The 26,706-nt window shown below is 31.5% G+C and overlaps 1 protein-coding gene across 1 annotated transcript in view; it reads right to left on the bottom strand.

Moving 5' to 3' along the window:
• The window catches only part of LOC145283626 (sodium- and chloride-dependent GABA transporter 1-like), a 279,964-nt gene that overhangs the window by 99,609 nt on the left and 153,649 nt on the right, over window positions 1–26,706 (bottom strand). The window contains exon 4 of the mRNA XM_080132579.1: window positions 9,359–9,412. Coding sequence (XP_079988705.1) covers window positions 9,359–9,412 — 54 coding nt within the window. The remainder of the gene's footprint in view (window positions 1–9,358; window positions 9,413–26,706) is intronic.

The following is a 26,706-nucleotide window of genomic DNA, read 5'->3' as shown; positions in this document are numbered from 1 at the left end:
AATGAGAACAGTAGTTTGCAGATTTCAAATAATACGAATATCTAATCCTAATCTCAAAAGTCCAGAAATGTAACCTGGCTAGAGATAGATTAGTTTGAAAGTCAAATACAGCACATAACAGCATGTAAACTGGATGTTAAATCGATGATGATGATGATGATGATGATGATGATGATGATGATGATGATGATGATGATGACGACGACGACGACGATGACGATGATGGTGATGATTATGATCTTTGTTTGCTAAATGTGTCGGATTTAAACTCCATTTCATGGTTGTAGTTCCTGCGTGTTTATTTTTGTTTATTTTTGTTTATTTTTGTTTATTTTTGTTTTGATTTTTTATTTGCATATAAATCCACATAAATTTATTAAATACATTACCCGATATTCTGGCATAATTATACTTCATTTTGATCAAAGGGGCTAGAATAATACTGTGAGATTTTCGTTTATTTCAGGCATGCATAAAAAAGAAAATACGGGTTTTTACTTTGTTTTATATAAGTTTTTAATTGGAAATTGTAGAAATAAAAAAATAATGCTCAGTACATTGAAAGCCACAGTTCGAAAATTTGATTTGTAAAATGTTAAGCACGCGGAAAAAGGTAATATGCTATTTGTGGCTGGAGTAACAGAACATATGTGTTACATGAGAAGAGCCGCATTTGAATGGAAAAGTTTGAAAGGCACGTAAGAGATAAAGGTGATCTTAGACAGATCTTTTTAGATAGCGAAACTCCATCCGGAAATATGTCTCATGTGCTGTCGCCATATGTTGAGGGCGCGCGAATACCATGGCTGGGTGTAGCGAGATCTGATCGCTAGCTATCGAATATATCTATGTCTTTCTTTCTTTCTCTCGCTCTCTCACACACACACGCACACACTTACAAAAGTAACCTGTCTCTCTGACATTTTCACTTCTTCATTCCTGCTAAAAATACACCTTAATCGAATAGTTGTATATATATATATATATATATATATATATATATATATATATATATATATATATATATATATATATATCATTTTATTCTGCTTTTTAAAGATGAGGTGCACCTCGAAAATTAAAGATCATGTCAACACGACCAATCCTAGTTGGACAAATTACGTTGATAAATAATGTTTGATTTAAAACTATTGAAATCTTTCAATGCTGTTTATCTAGATAACTACATTGTCAGCCTTCAAACACAATTGTTTACATTAGGCACCGCCAAAACTGGGGGGGGCAGGTAAGTACTTTTTGACGGACCGTCTTTTTAAAAATCTACCAAAAATCAGGTAATTATCCGATCAATACGAAATTTTCAGCGATTATTAAGAGAAGAATGAACTTTATAACAGTGTACTTATTTTTCATAAACTATATTTATATATATATATATATTTTTACTTACAACCCCCCCTTGTTTTGAGGTGGTAGAAATATGCTTAAAATAATCATCTGAAACTGAACACAACATATTGTGTTGTTGTAAGGGACAGAAATATAGATTTAAAAAAAAATTGTTTGCATACCTTATTTTGACGTCTGAATATCAGAACTTCGATTGTGTTTAATTATCCCGCTGTTGAGTTTTGAAGTGTGAAATTCGGTGAATATGTTAAGTAAAATAATTAATTTAAGCTAAGCAAAACAAAAAAAAAATTAATATTTATACGAAAAAAGCCATTTTAAAATCTTTGATAAATAAATTAACAATTTGTTTTTAGCGAGCCGAATAATGCATGCCCATTATTAAACAGGGCATGCTTTGAAGAATCGATACAAAAAAAATCGATAAATATTGTGCCCTTTGTGTTAAAAATAGCATCATTTTTTCGATCCCGTTTGAAAACGTTTGCCGCCTTTCGACTACGGTGGACCAAACGCGCTGAAATAATTTTTTTTTAATTCTGCTTTAAATTGCCCCTCCCCCATTTTGGGGAGCCTGACCCCCACACACATACATATTAAAAACCAAACTCATACAAATGGTCACCCATCTGGTACTGGCCAGCCTCAGCGTTAATAATACATTGAAATTTTCGTTACTGAAAAATAAGTTTTTTTGGCCTGTTTTGTCTTCCATAGTTTGCTTTTTATCGAATACAAACGTAAACAGTGTCGATCTAGACTCTAGATCGACGCGAAGTAACTGGTTTCCTATATGAATGAGTGGAATTATTTGAAATCCAGGTACTTATATTATAATATTTTTGCATATTCTCATAGAAAATCATCCTAAATCTTAGTTAGACAACAAATAAATAAATTAATTATTTCAAAAACCTTTTTTAAAAAATATTTATGTACGTTTTTTGTGCAAGACAAAAAATGTCAATTGTTAACTATTTTGGAAAATTTAACATTTAAAATTTAATTAAAAATAGTAGAAAAAGTTTTACATTATTCTGTTTTCTATATGATAAAATTCAGGGTTTTATCTTTCTGGAAAAAAAAAGTTACTCAGAAATAATGGATTTTAATAAATGTAATTTCGTTTTAAAAAAACAACAACAACTTGATTTTTCGGCCATTTTTGGCTGTGCCTAGTTTACATGCTACACGCAATGTTTCAGGCAAACTACAAAATCTTTCTCAAATTAGTGTGAAAGCAAATATATATATATATATATATATATATATATATATATATATATATATGCATATATGTGCATTTTTCTTTAAAACAAATATATGTTTATATTCAATAAGGTTATCTTAAAATTTCAATGGTTTATTAAGCTCAATGAAAATGGATTTACACTTTCAGAGCATATGTAACTTTATTAAACATTTAAAAATCACTGGAACATACACTCAATTCACATTCATATTGTTTAAATTACTGCATTTGCATATTATTAACTATATGAATATTAATTAAGTCTATATTCCTGTGATTTTAAAATGCTTAATAAAGTTATATATATATATATATATATATATATATATATATATTAAACAATTAATAACATTAACAGTGTCTTATGTTTTTATATATATATATACACACACACACACACACACACGCACACACACACATATATATATGCTTATAATAGAAAGAAAATTAAAACTGTAAGTTGAAATTTACAATCAAAATTCTAGCAAGTTCTAGCATTGCTACAAATATGATTTACTTATTTCTTTCTGTCCTCTGATGAGAAGAATAGCAAGAATAGCATTATTTGAAACTCTGCGGAATAATGATTTTGTAAATTGTTTTTTGGGTATTAAGTCGGACAATAAATTTTGATTGTAAATTTATTTCAGCTTACACTTTTAACATTCTTTAGCTTATCTCTATTGTGTGTTGAGCTTTTTTAATCGGTTGGGATTAACTTCTTTACATATATAAATACATGTATTTATATTAGATTTATATTAGATTGCGCATTTCAGGTAAACAGTACATATTTTTTTATTTCATTATTTTATGTATATATATATATATATATATATATATATATATGTATATATATATATATGTATATATATATATTCTAATGAGTTCAGACAAGAATGCGTGTTATTACACGTGCGAGTCTAAATGGCATGCATGCATGTGTTTTAGATATGACTTCGGTAAAAGCGGCGTTGATGGCTTCTCTTGTTTATTTCCTAGTGCGCATGTGTGTTTTGTACGCGGGCGAACTTGTTCACACGTGTTTCCAAAGCCACCCTTCCTTTTGGCAATGAATTAACGAACGCTTGCTCGTAATATTAAATTTGAAATGACAGTTTAGCCCGTGTAATTGTAGAGCGTTGACTTAACGCCACTTCCTACACCGGGAAAATGTTGAAAGGGAATTTTAGAAAGAATTTTTGTCGAACTTTAATATATATATATGTGTGTGTGTGTGTGTGTGTGTGTGTGTGTGTGTGTGTGTGTGTGTGTGTGTGTGTGTGTGTGTGTAAAAAGAGACAAATATTTTTAATCGAATACTAAGATGCATGCGTGTTGAAAATACATCTAGTTAAGGGAGGTATGGGAGGTTGGAAAGAAAATATTAATTCTGAAATTCATATTCACTAACTATGCATATCCGAAATATGTATGCATATGTGCAGACAAACTTGTAGACAAACTTGTAGACAAAATACTTAGCATATAAGAAGAATTACTGTATTTTGACTTTACCCCTTACTGCCTATCCTTCTATCCACCTCTCGCTTCGGGCTTTTCGTGTGTATATTCATACCCTATGATTCTCGTACAACGCCTACAACTGACCCTTTGCCATTTGGAGTATTATTTCTTATTGTATAAATACCTTGTTTCTGTGTATTACATGTTTTTAACACGATGAAGCCTGAATAATATTTTTAGCGAAATATTGAACTTATACATGTTTTCACACGATGAATCTTAAATACGTTTTTAACGAAACACCAATCTTTACACGTACGTTTTTAAATAGATTTTGTTCTGTATAAATGTTCTCATTTAATTCTTTTCGCTATGTTTAATTTTGCTTCTGCAGTTTGCGTATAGTAAATTACAGGACATTACCATGGAGGTGCTAGCGTATTATATATACAAAATGATTAGTAATATGCAAATCCATTATAGTTAGTGAAAATCTATCACATTTCGCGTAGCTTCATTTAAATAAATAAATTCTCTCTTATATTAAATCAAATTAGGAGAAAGTCTAATTAGATTATAGCATTTCCGCTCATATTAAAGGTCTTCTGAATTCTCTATGAAATATCCAGCCAACACGTGTTCTTGATTTGATGTCTATTGCACTAAACTTACAGTTAAAACTTCTGCAAGCGTGCTATAAAGTTTTACCGATTTTCTCCGATGCTTCAAGATATTGTTGGTAAAGCTTGTTTTCCTTTTCAAAAAAAACGTGTGATCTGAGAATTGTACTCATCGAACCAGTCAGTATGAGTGCGCTTCTTTAGACCAACGTAGACCCTAATCTTAAACTAATTCCACTTGCCATCCAAATGTACGCTCTCGAGTACCCGATGAAGATCCTCGCGTATATTTGCATTCTACCGTCTAGATACATAAATGCGTTTGGGTTATTTTATCGACTTGCAAACCCATGTGCCGACATCTCGACGACCGACAATCCCAACGTCTTCTTCGTCGTCGCTTCTGGTCGTGTCAGCGTCTCTCACTGAGTGGTGCGCAATGACCCACTAGAAATAAAATAAAGCAACTAAAATCGCACAAACTCAGACACATTCTGCTAATATCAGGTGAACACTAGGTTTATGCGTGACATCATTGCTCCCCTGAATGCTAATATCTGCAACTTAGTCGTCTGCCGAGGTCATGTTATTGATCAATACATTTCCCCATCTGCTCCGAGCCACAACCTTCTATCGATTGTGTCTCACTCGAAACTGTATTCAACTCTAACTTTCAACTGTCGTAAACTATCGCAAAATATACGGCCACACTTAAGCTAGCTCTAAATGTTCGGTTCTTTTGTTCTAGAAACCTTTTGTGTTTCTTTTTAAACAACTTCTTGTACCTATGTACTGCTAACAAACCTATTTCCTCTTTTTTGTTATATTTTTTCTTCTTGTAGTTTTACTTCCAAAGACTTGGATGTATTATTGATAGTATCACAGATGTGAAACTTCAGTTTAGTATGCAGAAGTGTTTGATTTACGTTACACTCCGTACACCACTACATACATTTTTACACGTCTTGAAGATCACATCATTGATATGACCTTCAACACAACAGCACTGTAGTTTCATGCGATGCTTTTGCCGTGATTGGATCAGAATTCCCTTAAAGATATCATACTGATTCAAAAAGATCAGATAATTTCGATATAACACGGAAGATTCCTATTTACGCTCTCCTTACAATACTTACCTATTGCTCCATGAGTTTGCCGATCCATTGTATTTAAATAACTGAGGGTGAAAATTTTATCAACTTCTGAGAAAAAAGGTTAGCATTGTTCAGAAACCTTCGTACAACGACGACATAGTCTTCATGTCACTGCTGTACACACAATCAACATGTACGGCATAATTATGCTGACACACCGGTTCTCGTTAGAAGTTAAGCAATGTTTAGCCTGCTCAGTATCTGATAGGTGATTATTTGCGCTGTGATGTAGGATGACGTCTACACCCCCTTGTACAAAAAAAACCGAAAAACCTCACGCTGTCTTCTTATGATATGCATATACATGCCACCGAGGATCACTGGTAAATTTAATGTTCCCTAGAAACTTCCACTTTAAGAAGAAGCCGTTTCAATGTATGACTGTAGTACCTTGTACAGGTACTGTAGTCACTGGTAAGAGTTGAAATATATATAGAAATGACAGCCATCCCATTTTAGTTGTACACCTTTCACCCCTGTTTACATTTCCAAAATAACGTATCTTCTGCTTCCACACCCGCCATAATATCCTCGCCACTGAAATTGACTTCCACCAGTGCAGCAATATCGATCCTATATCGAGCTAGTTCTTCTGCAGCGATACTAATTCATGCCTCGTTATTATTTTGAGCCTTATGATCAATTAATATTTATACATTCCAAGTGGCTATGATTAGCACGTTTTTGTCTTCTTTTTAATGGTTTTGATACCAGTTTTGACGGCCATCCACTACTTTACATTCATAAATAATAAAGCCAATCTAACTAGAAGTACTACGTTAGTATGACTTTCATAGATTTATATAAACCATGTATTATGACTACGAAAACATATTATTTAGCAAAACCCACGTAGGATAAAAACAGCACTAGTGATCTATTACTGGGAGCTCAAAGAAAGTGAACGCTCGGCAATAATCGAGTAGAAATAGTCGACAAACCAGTACATATAGAAAATTACACGATCAGCGTAAATTATATCTGAATTGGAAATTGGAAATTTTAAACTTGAAAAAAATTCAAAACATAATAAATTGTAGTAGTGAAATAGCACACAATTGTATATACAGAATAAACTTAATTTTAGGATACCAATACATAGGAAAATTTTTTTAAAAAAAGTAATGAAAAATAAATTAAACCAAGTCAACATCTAAAATTGAATGCGATCGCATAAAGTATTAAATCTAACTTTTTGAAATTCTAATTTAAAAAAATTTGATTATGAAATAAAATATATTATACTGGATTTACATTTCTTCGGGCTAATTTGATTTTATGTTAAGAGTTGAAAAAGAAAATAATGGGATACTTTCCAAATCTTTCAAATTTGAAAGAAATTTAAATTGTTTAAACTCTCGAATAAAATGTCATATCTCTATTAAAAACTGTTACAATCCAATCATTTTGTAAATTATTTAAATCCGATTGTTTTATAAATTAGTAAAATCAAATTGTTTTATAAATTATTTAAATCCGATAATTTTATGAATTAATTAAATCCAATAATTTAATAAATTATTTAAATCTAAACCTTTTATAAGAGATTAAAATACCATTTCTGTAACAAAATGTGTGATAGTTTTATCACAATTTTGTTTAAAATTAATAATTTTTGGATCAATTCTGTTAGATTTTTATTTAAATTTATGAAGAAAAAATAATTTGTTAGAATAAACTATATATTGAAACAAAAATGAAGTCAACCAAAAATAGAATTAAAAAGAAAATCCGAGCATTAATAAAGCCCCATGAATAAATTTTATAATTTACTATGCAATAGTGATAGGAGGGCTCCTATATTTTTTCCGATTACGATACAATAAACGATTCCGTTCTAAATTTCCTTTCCAATATAATTACTGGATAGATATAGCCAGCAGTTATTAGAACTTCCATTAAAACCTTTGCTCGTCTGTGGAACACAATATTGCGAACTGCTTTCCAGCCGACTACAGCATGGCCGTTCTCAAATCCAATCTAAGCAAATACTTGTTTAGATATCCTCTTAAATAATAACAATTATGTTATCTCACTGACAAACTCTTTAGTCCTTATCCTCGATTGACCTTTGAGCCTTGATGAACGTTGATTCATTATTAAAGAAAATTAATAAAAAATAATGATGATATAATTTTACATTCGAAATCCTATTAAGAAAATATATACTTTGGTGAAATAAACCTATACAGAAATGGAAATAAAAAGAAACTTCAGGACATCGCCGGAATTATACAGCAAACAATTAATAATAAATACCAACAATCTGTTTAATAAAGCCCTATGAATGAATTTTATATTCAGGCTTGATTTTATAATTGACTATACAATAGTGATGGGACGACTACAATTTCCGATTCCGATATAATAACTGATTCTGTTCTAAATTTCCTTTCCGACACAATTACTGATTCCTATTCCGAATCTTTTTAAAATCTCTAAATATTTAGCTGTAGAGGTTTTTTGTTTTATTATTATTATTTTATTACTTTGTAATATTGCATATATTATTTTATCACTGTGTAACATTTGTACATATTTTATATTACTTTGTAATATTGTCTATGTTTTATTACTTTAAAATATTTGTATATATTTTTATTACTTTGCAATATTTGTATATATTTTATTTTACTTTGTAATATTGTATATATTTTTATTACTTTGTAATATTTGTATATATTTTCGCAAATGCAAACAATAGTTGTGAATGGTTGATCTATAGATTTGAATTTTACTGGTTGTTTCAAATCATATTAATTTTAACATTATAGACACAATAGAAAATTTTATTTTAAACAAAAAAAAAACTGCAATCAAAAGAATCGTGTTTTGCATCAGAAAATATGCACAGATTTTTTTTTCGATTCCAATAACGATTCTAATACTGATTTTGATACAGCAAAATTTCAGATTTTTTAGATCCCCAATTGTGATTCTGATTAATCGTCCCATTACGACTACCTCACGGAGACATGTGCTTCAGCTAGTTTTGATAAAAATGAAGTTGTGTTTTATTTAATTTTCAGTTTAAGTAAAACGTTGATGCAATTATTTACTCGTTAAAGTTTATTTGATGGAGGGAGTGGAATATGTCTCCGTTTACCAGCTCAGGACTTCTAACACGCTGATCTTGTGCCAGACATGCTGACACGATTTCAGGATTAAGAACTTCTCCGCCCCACTAAGAGTTCATTCTGTTTATTATTGAACAGAAACGTTGGAAAAAAACATCTTGTATAATCCCCTCAATCCGTATAGAGAAGGAATGCTCTGCAGTGAAGTGAATAGTGATTTTATAATGAATATTGATAGATGATATAGAGATAGCAGTAGAAAGGGATGGGTAAAATGGAGGGGGGATCAGATAGAGACAAGGAAAGTATGCATGCGATAAAGAAGATTAAGTGAATTGGTACACAGAGCTGTTTTTAATACAAACGGGATGTTTTTAGAAGTAAGAAAGAAATGAAATCTGTTATGGAACTTACTTAAAATAACGGTCAGCCTCCGACGTGTAGATGCCTTGCATTGTTGCTCGTGCCCTGAGGAAAAAAATATCGTGATAGTTATTCAGTGTTTACAATATGCACACGCACAGACGCGCACACACACACACACACACATACACACACACACATATATATATATATATATATATATATATATATATATACATATAAATATATATATATATATATATATATATATATATATATATGTATATATATATATATATATATATATATATATATATATATATATAAATGTAAATGTTGGTTCGTTCGGAGTTAATTGTCTAAAAAACCACTGGACGGATGGCTTCCACGTTTTGGTATAATATGTTTACTATATCCACGTGTGTTTTTATATATTTCTTTTTAATTGTAACATTATACTTAATTTTTCTATGATAAATAGCTGGATTTCTTTGTATCGAGAGGATCATTTTTTTATTTAGGGACAATTATTTATTACCGCTCCCTGTCACGTGACCAGTGTTACAATTTAGCGGTTTTCCTGTTAGATCTGGAGATTTCGTTTACAAACTAGCGGGAAATTCTAGAAAATCTGGAGGTATTTGGCACCCAGACACCCGCATGAGATTGCTTGAAAATACTTTAAAACGTAAAATAAACTCATTCATGTAAGTAAAAAAAAGTAGCATTTATTGCCTTCGGTAACAATTATTTATTGATTATTTGTTTTGTTTTTCACCTTCTTTTCGACTAACCATTCTTAAATCTCACTATAAAATCGATTTTTCCAAGTACATTTTAGGTGGGGGGGGGGGCATTCCAATCTCCCCGAAGGGGTTTCTATTACTGTACACGGGTTTGTATTACTGTACACATAGATTCGAAAAAGTTGTCAAAAAAGAAATATATAACAAATAAATGTTATCAAAGGCAAGATAAGTTACTTTTCTGCCAAACTGGCTAGCGATTTTCTGGACATTTCTTTCTCCTGATCTCGCGGGGTTTTTTAAATCTCAGTTGACAACATTGCATCACTAAAAGAACACCACAGGCTTAATGTAAACAGAATGTGTTTACAATATCGGTAAATTTTCAATGGGTTTATTGATAATGTAACCATGTGATTGAACTTTAATTTTAATTAACCACACCTGGTCGCAAAATGAATGCCGACGCTCAAAGTGTATACACATTTAGATTCCTCCCTTTACTTAAAAATTCACCAAAAATCAGGAAATTAACGAATTTTAATGAAAATTGCAGTATTTTTCAAATAATGATCGCAGAATATAATGAACTAATTATTTTTACTTAACTCTTGGTGAAAATGTTTTATTTTGTTTAAACAAAAATACCTTTACTAAAGTTATGGTTTTCAGTAGTAAATAAAAAACGCAAGAATTTATTTTTGCTTTTTTTTAAGCATCGTAATTTGTAACAATAAAAAATAATTTTTACAGTAACATTACGAAAAAAGCCCCTAAAGTCCGTATTAATGTATTCGATATAGCTCGAAGAAAAATGAATTATCGGATACTATTCAGGAAATTAAAGATTCAATTAGATTCCTATTTCAGTCACCTAAATTATTTAGGGTGAAGAGTTTAGGAATTTATAGCCAAACCTAAATATTTTTTTTTGGTAAATATCCAGATACGCTACTACAGAACACCGACCACTCTAATTTGTTTTTTTTTGGGGGGGATGTGATGTTGAGGTGCGCGCGCCAACATCACATCCGCCCCCCCCCCCGCTCGCGCCCCCAATGTACAAAGTAAAATCTTCGGAAAATGTTAAATGGTGTTCTAATTGGTAAATGTCGGTGCGTTACTTACGGAAAATTTGAAAATTCGATGTTCCAGGTAAAAAAAAAAACAGATAAATTACCCCCCCACTCCAACTTGGTGTGCTTTCCTTTTCTTATTTTATTTCTTTTTCAGCTAATTTTAAATTTTCCACCCAAAAAGCGCTATAATGTATTTTTGAAAATTAGAAAATTCTATGTCCTGGAAAAAAAATCCCCTCCCCCTAACATAGTTTGCTTGGTGAAGCCGTCGTTTATGCTACAGCGTGCATGCGCGTAGCATAAACGGATGTTGCAAAATGGTGGAAAGAAGTTCGTGGGTAAATACCATGCAAACGGTAAATTTGCCCCAAGTTTGACTATCAGATTCGTTGTCAGCGACCTCAATTACCTATAAAAAAACAAATTAGAGTGGTCGGTGTTCTGTAGTAGCGTATCTGGATATTTACCTTTTTTTTTTTCTTGCTTAAAAAAAATAGCATTAATACAATAAGTTAGGTAAACTGACTTTTTCGTTTAAAAATGGAATTATTTCCCTTTCGTTATTAACTTTTAAAAAAGAAAAAATTTTTTTAATAAATATTTTGTGGGGTTTGTATTACTGTACACATAGATTCGAAAAAGTTGTCCAAAAAGAAATATATAACAAATAAATGTTATCAAAGGCAAGATAAGTTACTTTTCTACCAAACTGGATATATTTTTTGTGTTTTTATTCAATGTCACATGTTTATTCAGCTCGAAAACCATACAGTGTTTACCGATGTATTGGAACATTCAAGATGGCGTCTGATTCTCTCTTTAACACGGTAAGTGTGGGAAAAGATGTTATAAATAAAAAACCGGATAAAATACTGTTAAAAACTCGCTCAATATATGTTACCGTGATATAGGTTGACATATATTCAGCGGGTTTTTAATAGTATTTTGTATAGTTTTTTATTTATAACACCTTTTTCCATACTTACGGTGTTAAAGAGGGTGTGAGACGCCATCTTGAATTTTCGAATACATCGGTAAACACTGTATGTTTTTCGAGCTGAATAAATATGTTACATTGAATAAAAACACAAAATATATATCCAGTTTGGCAGAAAAGTAACTTATCTTGCCTTTGATAACATTTATTTGTTATATATTTGTTTTTTGACAACTTTTTCGAATCTATGTGTACAGTAAACAAACACCTATTTTGTGTTTTATATACATAAAGTACAATTGTTGAATGTTACTGTTTTGATTATATTCGTTTGGGGGGGCACAATTAAAAAATTAAGAAAGATTAAAATGAAGCGAAATTTAAGTTTCCGTTCCATTTTTACAACAACCGTAAAGCAGTGCATACTCAGCAAGTTTTATCGTAATTTATAAGCATATTGAAACACTAAATCAACATTTTATTTATTTTTTTGCATAATTAATGATGGAAGTATTTTTCTGTTTATTTTCTTAACATCTGTTAAAAAAAATAAATAATTTGTACATTCTCTTGAAAAAAACAATCAAACTTGTCTCTACTTTCACATGTGTTCCATTTTAACAAACTGAGCCACAACAACGCGTGGCCGGGTACAGCTAGTATGTATATAAAGCTCAAATCTTTGCTAAAAGAAATTCTGACTTAACTCATTTGGAAATTAAATTAATTCCACTAGCCAGAAAGTCCCTTATACAATTTAACAATAAGTTTTGGACTAGAAAAGACACCCCTAATTATTTTTACATCTTAATGGGTTCTTCTGACTCTGCAGAAGTTACGTATTTAGTGGGGCTCTTCTTACTGAAAGAACTCATATACCATTTTAAACATATCCACGGAAGCCTTTATAGAGACGATGCCCTTTTCACTACAACAGCCAGGCCAAGAGAGTACAACAAAACAATTAAAAAATTACATAACTTTTTTTTAAACTTTGGCCTTTCTATAATTATCAAACCAAACAAAAAAACTTGAATTTTTCTAGACATTACACTTAATCTTAACACCGAGACTTATAGCAAGACCGTCTTAAAAGACAAGATGGCCGGTGGGCAAAAATAATTTAATCTGCTGACGTCATTACGGATAGTCCCTTGCTTGACACCGGTAATCACCGGTAGTCACTCGTAACTCGTAACGTCTTGAAGTCAGTGTAATATTTCTTTTTTTTATTAGAATGTCTTCACGGTGCATCGTTCCAAAGTGTCGAGGAAATTATCGTAAAGGACCAAAAAGTGACAGTATTTTCATTTCCGAAAGATAAATAATTATAATGCAGTAAAAAAAAAAAGAAAAAAAAAAAGATTTTACACCATCTCCATTCAGCAAAGTAAGTTTTAACGTGTCCCCCCTGTATTTAACACGATGTAACTATAATTTAATTCAATATTATCATCCTAAGTTTTTTACCATTCAAAAGCAGAAGCTTTAAATAAATTGCTAATATTAAAATTTTTTTTACAAAATACAAAACTAATGAAAATGCGAGACAACATCGACTCTTTAAAACACGTTCTTTTGAAGAGACGATTTTTTTAAGCTGTTGACACACTTGTTTAAAAAATCTAGCAAAAATTAATTTTCCTGAAATTTTTAAATATTTAAAAATAAATTATGCCGGCTGATAAAATTTTTAAACTTTTTTTTAAAGCTAGAAAGATAAAATTTTAAAATACTTATATATATATATATATATATATATATATATATATATATATATATATATATATATATATAAAACTAAACTAAAAAAAACGCGCGTTCACTCGTGATCTTACGGTTCATTTCATTAACGTAATTGGGTTTGTATTACTGTACACATAGATTCGAAAAAGTTGTCAAAAAACAAATATATAACAAATAAATGTTATCAAAGGCAAGATAAGTTACTTTTCTACCAAATATTTTTCGTGTTTTTATTCAATGTAACATATTTATTCAGCTCGAAAAACATACAGTGTTTACCGATTTATTCGAAAATTCAAGATGGCGTCTGATTCTCTCTTTAACACCGCAGTTTGGGATAAGGTGTTATAAATAAAAAACTAGACAAAATACTATTAAAAACCCGTCGGATATATGTCAACCTATGTCACGGTAATATATATTGAGCGAGTTTTTAACAGTATTTTATCCGGTTTTGTATTTATAACACCTTTTCCCATACTTACCGTGTTAAAGAGAGAATCAGACGCCATCTGGAATTTTCGAATACATCGGTAAACACTGTATGTTTTTCGAGCTGAATAAACATGTTACATTGAATAAAAACACGAAAAATATATCCAGTTTGGTAGAAAAGTAATTTATCTTGCCTTTGATAACATTTATTTGTTATATATTTGTTTTTTGACAACTTTTTCGAATCTATGTAATACAAACCCACGTATTTTAACAAACTGAAAATATGGATATAAAAAAATGATTTTGCATGTTATTTTTGTTATGTGGTGAAATAATCTTAAATAAGAAACATGATTTTTTCTTTAGGTTAATTATTTTTTTACTGTGCAATATTTCATGAATTTATTAAAAATATTGTTTTTGATTTTGAAAAAATATTGTAGTTCATTTGCATTTAAAAATATTGTGGTTCATTTTGATTAAAAAATATTCATTTTGATTTTAAAAAAATATTCATTTTGATTAAAAAATATTCATTTTGATTTTAAAAAAATATTGTTCATTTTGATTTTAAAAAATAGTTTAATTTTAATATTTGTTTATTGTCTTAACTCATATCAAATGTTTTGCTTGTGTTCAGCTTCAAATATTCATAATCTTACATGCATAATTTTCATTTAATTATATTAAATAAACTTCAAGTTTATTTCAAATCAAATCGTGTTCCTTCACTTTTTTAAAATGTAATTTATAAGTAATTAAAGAACGCATTCTAATCTTTAAAATCTATAATACAACGAAATATTCAATTGCTTATAATACTTAAACAAACAACTTGTGTTTTTTTATTATTTTTTTATTATTAATATTAGATGAGTTTCAGTATAAATCATCGTGTTCTTTATTTCTTTATTTTAATCCAATTTTAAGGTTTTGTAACGCTGTCTGTAAAAATTACTGTTCATTATTGACAGTCTAAGAGTTCCACATATCTTGCTTGTTGGGACCTCGGCGATGACGTCATTTTTTCAGCTGGCCGGCCATCTTTATAACGAAGGCCACGCTTATAGCCCCTATCATAAACCCAACCTTACACTTTTATACGCCCATAAATCTTCTAACCACCCCAACTCAATTATAAAATCTAAATTTAAATTTTGGCGCCTTTTCAACGTCACCTTGTCTGGGTCATTTTGATATTGGCTTTTCTATTCTATAATTAACTCAATCTCCATTCAATTTTCTTCTTCTTCTTCTTTTTATTTTTCTACTTCTTCTTTACTCATTCTCCCAATATTAGCCCCGCCTTGACAGTCGATTTAAATTCTTTTTCTACGCACATCTTTTCCTTGCCTCCATTTGTGAATTATTCCACGGATTTCTGCCTTTTGGATTACTTTGGACCGTCTTCTAATTACGCGATTCCCTTGGATTTTACTTGTGGAAATGGAAACTTAACAAACTTTTTTTTATTTTAATTTTTGGATTTTACCGTTATTGGATATTTTACCATTCACCAGACTATACTTTCACGTGAAATCACCCTTTTCTTCACCATATTCCCTCTCGTTCTTTATTTGTTACCAAGTAAGATCTATGACTTACTTGTAGTTTCATCAAATACTTTTCAAAGCAAAATCCGATCCCGCATTTTGCTAATTCCTACCCTCTGATGAGAAGGAAAGTATTACTTCGAAACTCCGCGGATTCAGGACCATCCACTTATTTTGTGCTTCCTTTTTAAAATTAAATATGTTTTTAACTCTTTTTCAAAGTATTTTAACATGTTTTATTAACTATTTGTTCTTATATATATATGTGTGTGTGTGTGTGTGTGTGTGTGTGTGTGTGTGTGTGTGTGTGTGTGTGTGTGTGTGTGTGTGTGTGTGTGCATATGTATATATTAAAAAGTGTGAATATGTAAAGTAATGCCTTTCTGTATAATAGTCTTCCTTAACTACAATAAAGGACAAACAGAATTTTATAAATATGTTTATATGGGCGTGTATGTGTAAAAAAACACACACACGAATTCTTTATGACTAAATTCTATTCGTTTTTATAACATCATTGCACGGAAAGTTTTGAACAAAGAAAATATTATGAAGAAGACGTAATAGTTTATGCATAAATTTATACTTTCGTATATTTATTTTATGTGAGTAAATGAAATATATATATATATATATATATATATATATATATATATATATATATATATATCAAAGCGGATGATCAACTTAGTTCCAGTTTTTGGAATTATCTACTTTCATTGGACCTAACTGCATCCGTCTCTCTCCTCAGTTCATCCACATCCGATTAACCAGAAACTGATCACTTGAAACAATGGCCAGACAGCAATATGCTGAAACGCAAATCTGCTACCAATCTACGAATATCAACGATCCAACGCCTAGGAGTCCTGTCAATTATTTCCGGCAGAAACTTAAGTATGCCATAAACATAATAGGAAATATGTTATTTAAAAAAAGATATTCTCAAGTAGAAAACGGAATTTCAGGTGACCAAAACTCCAGATTAGAACATATTTCTAATCTTCTGCGTCGTTTCTCCTCTCGTTGTTTATCATTACTCACTTGCAGCAAGTTTGTTTTGGGGGTTTTTTTTTCGTGAATTGCAACTATCTGGTCCATTAAACATGCTGCCTAGCGTATGTTTACATCTACTCATGAAATATGACAAGCAGTACTTTGTTACACTGTGTACCTGGAGTTAAATTGAAATTCCAGGAGCAGACTTTCATTCGTCAGTGGAATACAGTACCACTGGACTGCTTTGCAGTTGGCTGCAAAATAATTTATTTATGCATATAAGTTTGGTTACGCATGTGTGTACAGGTTTCTGATGTGACTCAAAAAGTTTTAGTTTGGTCTTAAGGAAGACAATTCCTGATGACACTGTTTCTCTGAAAAAGAGTAACATCAGAAACATGTATGCACATATGTAGCCAATAATGTTTGTATAAATTAATATACTATAATTACGGCATTTTTGTTCATCGATCACTTTTTGACAGGAGTTTCAGTGGATTTACATATATATATATATATATATATATATATATATTAGCGATAATATCACGCTCTCCTGATAAACAATATGGTATCGTTTTCTTATTGATATTTTTTAGATAAACAGTACTATTTCTCTTACCACACTTATGAAGTTTGTGCGGAATATAAAAAAGTTTTGACTGTCGAAAAGCAGCCTGGTTTAAATCTCAGCCTGAAGTTCTTGCTACAAGGCGGCCATTCACCTATGTATGGAGTATTGTTGTCACATTTGGGTTGGTGCATCTCCTACTAGTCTCTCATTCCTAGACGGGGTTCACAAAAGAATCGCCAGTCTGATAGGTCCTGAATTGTCATCTAAGCTTCAACTACTATCCTATCGACGAAATATTGCATCCCTCTGCCTGTTTTATAAGTATTTTCATGGTGGCTGCTCCGACGGACTACAAGCTCTTGTGCACCCTCCATGTAAATACCATCGACAAGCCCAACAAGCAGCAAAGTCCCACCTCTACTCAATATACATCCCTAGATGTAAGAAAGCCTTCTAGTCTAATGGTTTCTTCCCCAGAACTGCAAGACTTTGGAATTTCCTACCGGATTCCTACTTCCCCAACTATACTGACATGCAGAAGTCAAAGTGTAATTTGAGCAGACATCTTGCTGCACAACTCCCTACATAGTACGCCCTACATTAAAGTGGAAATGTGCCTTGTTTGGCGTGAAAAAAAAAATATATATATATATATATATATATATATATAAAATGCTCCCTATCTTGGGTTGAGCATATTGTGAAGTGATATACAAATTTCCATTAGCATATTAAGCGACGCTATTTGTGTAAACAAATCGAGCGAAGGCATTTGGACGATGTCAAAATATCGTTAATTCATTACCCTCACAGCAGCAGATGTATAGTGTAATGGTGAGAAGCCTTGACTGTCATTTGGGCGGTCGGGTTTTTATCCTGGCTTGAGGCAGTTGCCTGTCTAGCCGCACTGATGAGCTGTGAAACAGTGAGACAGTACTGTGTGTGGATGACATTTCATTGTAAACCGCCATTATTAGAACGTACCAATAGCGCCATTGAAGAAACGTTGAAAGACTTACATCGAGCCCAATGTACAAAACTACCGCCAGATGTTCGCCTTATATTTCAAGACAACTAACGTTACAATCTTTAGGTATCTACGTTCAATGGCCAAACATTACTGCTAAGATCAATCAATATGCTACAAATAAAAAATTATTTATAAGAGAAAAAGAAAAAGAATAATTTAATTAAAAATAATAAAATAAAATAAATTTGGAAAATTAAATTAAATAAAATTCAACTTACATTAATATTACATAAGTGTAAATGACCAAGTTCTCTCTGACGCTCTTTCCTCTGATATTGAGCACGTGATATAATGGGAAAAGAAGTGGCTGGTTAATTTTAATGCATCTAAAATCAAGCTTCTATCTTTACATCATCAACGCTCTGATCCTCGTCTGGCATCTATTGAAATGAGTGGCTCTCGTCTTGGAGAGGCTACATATTTTAACAAGCTTCTGAGCTTGATCTTTACTCCTGGTCTGAAATGGAACACGTATATCAAATCTGTTGCCAAGGTCGCTGGAAAATGGTGGGATCTTTCTACCGCTTCAGTAGATATCTCACGGATGATGCAATTCTCTACCTGTATGCTGTATGCCAAATACGTCCAAGGATAGAGTACTGTTGCCACATCTGGGAAGGATCTGCTATAAATACCTTATTCTGTCTTGACAGAGTTCAAAATAGATTTCATAGCCTACAACCACAGAAGAGATGGTGCGAGCCTTTCTTTGTTTTATCATTATTTTCATGGCAAGTGTTCGTCTGAGTTACAATCTATCGCTCTCTCGCCAAACTTGCACGAAAAGCACTCGTATAACTGAAACCACTACCAATAATTTTCCCCACTCTTTATCTGTGCCTGAACCTTACTTAAACAAAGCAACTTTAATCGTGTTGGCAGGTGAAAAATTTCGGCCATATTGTTTAAATCACAATGGATACTTACCTCCCTTTTGAACTTTCCTGTGCATTACGATAGTTTCATCCAATTCTATTTTTTATTTTCTTTAATAAATAATTTTCTATTTTATCGATTTTCGTAATTTTTGGATATAATACTCTTATTAAACATACAAGGAATACGTAGACACCATTATTTTCATGTGAAATTCAGTTTTATGATTTCCGAAATTTCGTTCCAATAGTGTAGAAGCGCCATTTATTTTAATAAAAACATCGTTATTGTTTTTTGTTTGTTTGTTTTTTGTTTGTTTGCTTGTTTGTTTGTTTTTAACACAAAACAATGTTTTAAAAAATGTTTGCACTTCTACTAAATAAAATAATATACTAGACATCAAAATAATTAAGTTACATTTAAATTAAATTAAACAAAAGTTAAACTTAAATTATTTTTTTAAATAGTTTAATAATTGTATTAGAAAAATAAATTTAAAAAGACATAAAATAATTAAGTAATTAGGAATATACCGATCTTCCTTAACAAGGTTAAAGTACATCTATACTTTTATCGAGATGCGATTTAAAATCTCGAGGCACTGATGCACCAGTTGCTACTCAAATTTACATTTCTTCTTCTTCTTCTTCTTCTTCTTAATTTTTTATTTTTTTGTACTTCACGTTAGTTGTTTAACTGAAGAAAGTGTTCAGTAGTAGTTTTGGATGAAAATGATTAATTTGAATGTAAACTTCAAACCTCGATTACCAGGTACTCTAATAGTGCTATTGAAAAATAGTTGAAAGGCGTTCAGGAAACCAGATGTACACCAAAGCTGCCAGATGTTGGCCTCATATTTCAAGACATCTAGCAGAAAACAATTTTTAAGTGCGTTCATTGAATGGATAGACATGTACCGATTAGATCAGCCAATATTCAACAAATGTAAAGAATTAGTACAACAAAGAAAGCAACAAAGATAGATAGATAGATAGATAGATAGATAGATAGTGAGAGAAAGAGAGAGAGGGTGAAGTAGAGAGACAGAGAGAGAGAGGGAGAGAGAGATAAATAAAGACATAGAAGGAGTGGGAAAGTTCCAGGTGTTAAAACAATCAAATCTCCCTTGGCTACATAAACACTTATGTATTTTTAATTATTTACTGCCGAAATTTTCTTTTCATTTCCATTTACTGTTGAAAAAAAACCGTTTATTTTAGGAAGAGTGTTCCAAAAGTAATGCCTCCAATTTTTATTCCACACGCATGGATCAGAGTGGATTGCAAATTGTTTGCAATGAAATAAATGCAGTCATGGCATGAAAGTGTCATCTCTCTGTTACAGATATTGACGGTGTGAGACTTGAAGAAACGACCACTGTCATGGATGTACGTCAAAAGCAGAGATGCGACATTGAATTGAATTGAGATGATTAAGAATGGTAATGACTATGTAGAAAAATAAATTCTGTGTTACATGATAAGGGCTGTCCCCTTTTCATGTAAGTATAAAAATGGAGAATTTAGTTTAAAATGAAAATGAAATGGCATAGGCGAAATTCGAACCTCGTAATCTAGTTTAGAAATAGATTACGTGTGAGAATTTAAAAATGTAAAACAAAACATTTGTTTAGAAATAGATAAATATTTCAAGAAAAGAATGTGAGCTGTCAAATTTATTATGAAATTTTAAATTGAAAGAATGCAGCTTATAAGATAATGTTTTTAACATATTGAATATAGGTTAAAATTCCTTTTGTAGAAATAGGAAAAGTTTTGGGACACGTATGTCGAGGATACGTGAAAGAATGCACATGTTTTAACATGTGTATGACATCACGGAAAAATAGAAAGTTCTAGGAATAGAAAAAAACTTGAGTTAGAAGACAGTCAGTGAGAAAACTCAGAGAGATTCAGACGTCTAGGAGCGAGACGTCACTTCAAGGAAAAAATGTGAAACTTTGAATTCTTGATGATGGAATCACGGCCGTGTGAAGAATAAACCATTATGTTTTTGTAAAGCTCGTCTTGTGTCTTATGATTCCTACAGAAAGGTAAAGTCCAATTGTATTATGTATTTGTGTTAATATATGTCTTTACATACACGTCTCAACATCATCATGTCTACACAATGTCCGAACTGTTTGAACACAATGTCCTCACTCAAGAGCTTTCTTCTCCTTCTAACCTACACAAGCAAAGAAATGAACATTTTCATATATAAGAATCTCTCCTAACAGGAACAATCTCTCTAAGTCTCGTACAACAACTTATACAACAAAAATCTCTCTCTCTCTGAGTCTTACAACATCCCTCACTGTAATAAGACTCTTTCTAAGCATCTCTCACTAAGACTCTCTCAATGAAACCTCGATATGTAACATATACATATTTGGTGCCGTGACCAGGATTCGAACCTGGGTTACCACGGAAAAAAAATTAAAAACACAACGTTTTAAAAGGACCCAAGATAATTAAAAAAATAAAAAAATAAATAAATAATACCACGGAAAAAAAATTACACGATCACAAAATGCGAAAAAGAAAAAGAAACACAACGTTTTAAAAGGGTCCAAGATAATTAAAAAAATAAATAAATAATACCACGAAAAAAAAATTACACGATCACAAAATGCGAAAAAGAAAAAGAAACATAACGTTTTAAAAGGGTCCAAGATAATTAAAAAAATAAATAAATAGATGATACCACGGAGAAAGGAAAAGGAAGAAAAAAAGAAAAAAAATTGAACACACACGCACACAGAGAACAAAAGATACAAGAAATATTAAAAAGAAAAAGAAGAAAAGGCCGATATGCCGTAAAGGAAATTCGTAATAATGGAAAAATAGTAAATGAGTAATTCATTGATAAATGAATTGGTTTGTGTAAAAAAACACACACACACACACACACAAATGCAGAGATTGGGGGTCACCCATTATTGTTTTGAAATTTGTATCAAAATTTGTGTCAATATGAAATCGTTTGGACGAATTGTTGAATTTAATCTGTCAATCAAAACAGGAATTTTTTAAAGCTCGCATGTACTCTCTGAAACAGCGTGTAAATTGTTTGGAAATGCGTTTTGTGTTCATAGTTGAACTTTTCGGCTTTTGTGTGTTCATTTATTTTGTTTTTGAAAAAAAAGGGACAATTGTTTTGGACAGACTGTTGAATTGTTGTTTGTTACAGATGATTTTTTTTGTTGTTGAAAAAAAAAGTTATAACTGTTGCAAAATGTTTAAATGTATTAAGGTATTTTTTTTTGAAAATGTTTTTATGATGTTGAACAAATATTGTAAATTGTCTTATGTATGTAATATTATTGATTTTCACAGCAAGAATTCAAAGTTATCCGTAAATATACATTAGATTAAAATGATCTAGTAGAAAACAAGTTAAGACGTATGGTTGGCTTACAGATTCAGTTAGAATTTTAGAAGGGGGACAAGAATTAAAATTACGTAAACGGGTATTTAGAGAGTTTTTAGATGTGATAAGCCGTAAGAAAGATGTTTTGTTTTAGCATTTGGTTTTGTTGTTTTTTTTTAAGAGATCCTAAAAATTTTTCTCCAAGAAAAGTGACTTGGTAGGGATTGATTAGCACAAGAAGTGCCCCTATACGAAAAATTTGGGGACCTGGTTAATTAAGTGCTTAAAATAAGCTGGTTGCACGTACCGACTCCAAGCAAGTAGTAAGTCTTGGCTTAATTAATAAACAGGCGTTGGAAAGAATACGAAAATTCTTAAGGGGACCAGTAAACCGATGAGAGGTAGTCCCGAGGCAATCACATATAGCATAATGAAGTAAGAGACAAGCAAAAATATGCCGTAGATTACGTAAGAAAGATATAACCTTGTATTTTTTTAGAGGTGCATGAATGTGGGATATATCTGCTGGATCTTAGAAGCTGGTGAGAGAAAAGAAAAATCACAAAACAATCGGGCTATTAGATAGTATTTAGAGCGCTATTAAGGTGTTGGGCGCAGAAAAGGTGTTATTTAGTTAGGGGTGATATTTCTAAATCCTCGTCGAAGTTTCAAGAATCCAAGCAAGGAAATCCGAGTGAATCCGTATGAGAGAAAAAAAGGTATATCTTAAACTTCTGAAGCCAACCACAAAGATTTAAGTATATGAGCTTTGGTATGTCCCGTATAAAATAGTTATAGAATAAAAAAAAAACAAAGCCATACTTGATAAGACTAACCATGCGGAAAGAATTGATCAGAACACTTTTGAGACGAAAGAAGTCGTCCATTTCGAGAAAGGTGAAAACCTCTAGTCTGCGGCATATGGGTGGCTGTAAAATAGCTGATGTGAATCATAGGTAAAGACCCTACACCCAAAAAGTAAATGCCACAAAGATCAGAAAGGTTCTGATCTTATAAATAAATAAATAATTGTGAAGTCGGCCGTGAAGGGCTGACTGAAAGAGATTTTTTTTTCGTTTGTTTTTTAGCCTGATCTTTCTAGCCGTGTGGTTGTGTAGATGTAAAAATAAAAAATGTACTAAATTTTAAAATGCATTAATTTTTATTTTGTGAAATATGGAAAGGAGGGATGTTACATGATAAGGGCTGTCCCCTTTTCATGTAAGTATAAAAATGGAGAATTTAGTTTAAAATGAAAATGAAATGGCATAGGCGAAATTCGAACCTCGTAATCTAGTTTAGAAATAGATTACGTGTGAGAATTTAAAAATGTAAAACAAAACATTTGTTTAGAAATAGATAAATATTTCAAGAAAAGAATGTGAGCTGTCAAATTTATTATGAAATTTTAAATTGAAAGAATGCAGCTTATAAGATAATGTTTTTAACATATTGAATATAGGTTAAAATTCCTTTTGTAGAAATAGGAAAAGTTTTGGGACACGTATGTCGAGGATACGTGAAAGAATGCACATGTTTTAACATGTGTATGACATCACGGAAAAATAGAAAGTTCTAGGAATAGAAAAAAACTTGAGTTAGAAGACAGTCAGTGAGAAAACTCAGAGAGATTCAGACGTCTAGGAGCGAGACGTCACTTCAAGGAAAAAATGTGAAACTTTGAATTCTTGATGATGGAATCACGGCCGTGTGAAGAATAAACCATTATGTTTTTGTAAAGCTCGTCTTGTGTCTTATGATTCCTACAGAAAGGTAAAGTCCAATTGTATTATGTATTTGTGTTAATATATGTCTTTACATACACGTCTCAACATCATCATGTCTTCACAATGTCCGAACTGTTTGAACACAATGTCCTCACTCAAAGAGATTTCTTCTCCTTCTAATCTACACAAGCAAAGAAATGAACATTTTCATATATAAGAATCTCTCCTAACAGGAACAATCTCTCTAAGTCTCGTACAACAACTTATACAACAAAAATCTCTCTCTCTCTGAGTCTTACAACATCCCTCACTGTAATAAGACTCTTTCTAAGCATCTCTCACTAAGACTCTCTCAATGAAACCTCGATATGTAACATCTGGAGCACTAAAAAGTCGTTCCCGCGTAATGACTTTTGTAGGAACTCCTGGTGGGTTAAGAAGAATAATGTCTTGTAAGACTTTTAGAAAAAGTCTGATTACGTTTCTAATTTTTTTAGATGAATAGTGGGTGTTTGAAATCTTCGGACTACTGGCGCCATTTTCACAACGTTTCGGTCGATTATCTTGTCGAACTGGGGAATCTACACGAAATTTTGAACGGAACCCTTTATTTACTTCACGAGGGTAGCATGTTCTCGTTCCGTCAGCCAGGTCCTGTGTAATTCGCAATTATATTTTCGGTCGCTCACACTTAGAATTAAACTTTTAATCTTCAGGAGAATATCACTTTATAATAACAGTTTTCCAAGTACTCTAATCACTGCACCGCGAGTCCTTGCAATAACAGCTTGTAAAACTTTTAGAAAATATCTGATTGATTAAATAAAATAGGTTTTAATAAACAATGTAATTTAATAAAACAAAATCATCATTTTGTTTCTAATTTTTCCATATGGGGATTAATAATATTTATTATTTGAATTGTTCAGACTACTGTTCTTATCTAATAATAATAACAATACCATATCAATTTTTAATATTCAATATCATCGGGTGCGTTCATCGTTATAATCTATGGTGATGTCGTGGTTAAAAAATGTTGACAAAAGAGAAACGAAAAAAAATGTTATAATAAATGATGACGTTTTGAATTATTAGGATTATTCGGATTACTGTTCTCATATTGAGTATTATCCATACAACGTTTTGGCCGATGTAACCTCCGACCTTTTGTTTTTAAACGATCAAACTCGTTAGAATTCAAAATTGATGGTGTATTTATGAAATATAAAGAGCACCTAGTAGTTTCTATTTCCGTATTAATTCGGGTCCGTACTGATTTGGGTGCTTCTACATTTACTGGCGTGTGATTTTCACAAAGTTGGCTCAGGCTCGCTTGGAAATAATCGGAAAAGTTTGGTCTAGTGTTCCTCAATGCTTTTTACGACGCGTTGTCTTTTTATCAAATACGAATCTATGAAGGCTACTTTTTTTTTTTAATTTGAAGAAATAAATAATTTTAACCCCGCAGGTTAGGATTAGGGTTTTAGGTTAGGGATAGGGTTGGGTTAGATACATGTTTGTAATTTTATTTTTTGCATTTCCATGTTTTCCCTGTTTTTCATCATTTTCTCGTAGCGGTTTACTGTTTCCGAATCGGCCACTTCCGGTTATTCCCGTCAGCGGTCGAGCACACCCGAGAAACTTCGTAAAAGCCGCGAATCGGTAAATGCAGAGGTACTCTGATTTGATATAATGATTCTAAATTTTTGCGGATCGATAATATGCATTATTTCAATTGTTCTGACGATTGTTCGCATCGTGATTGTTATTCATACAATGTTCCGGCTAATGTAATCTCCGATCTTCCTTAGGTGTAACTTGACAATAGCTCTTATGGTGGAAAATTTGGAATTCAAACGACTGTGGTTCATTGGAAAAAAGGACACAAATATTTTTTCCACCATTAAGCAATAAGAGCCATTATCAAGATACACATGAAGAACATTGAAGTTTACTTCGGCCGAAACGTTGTGAGTATCAAACTAAAGATGAGAATGTTAGTCCAAATAATCCAAAAAATACACAACGTCATCATTTATGATATAATTTTTTCGTTTCTGTTTTGTGTACATTTTCTTGAATCATCGGATTGTTCACTTTATAATAAACTTTTGGCGTGTTGATATTGTTTTGGAAAGCAGGGAGCAGGAAATGAATTCCAAAGACAAGCAGTTTGAGGAAAGAAAGTAGAAAGCTTTCTGGCATTTATGGACCTTTACAGTGAAGGGGTTAGATTTTGCTGATTGTATTGTCATAATTAATTTTAGCAACAGTAGTAGTAGTAGTAATAATAATAATAATAATAATAATAATAATAAT

The sequence above is a fragment of the Euprymna scolopes genome, chromosome 8 (assembly GCF_053919585.1).
Source record: "Euprymna scolopes isolate OS-2025 chromosome 8, ASM5391958v1, whole genome shotgun sequence".
Taxonomy (NCBI): domain Eukaryota; kingdom Metazoa; phylum Mollusca; class Cephalopoda; order Sepiida; family Sepiolidae; genus Euprymna; species Euprymna scolopes.
The sequence above is the reverse complement of the archived record's forward strand: the minus strand, read 5'-3'. Positions and strand labels throughout refer to the sequence as shown.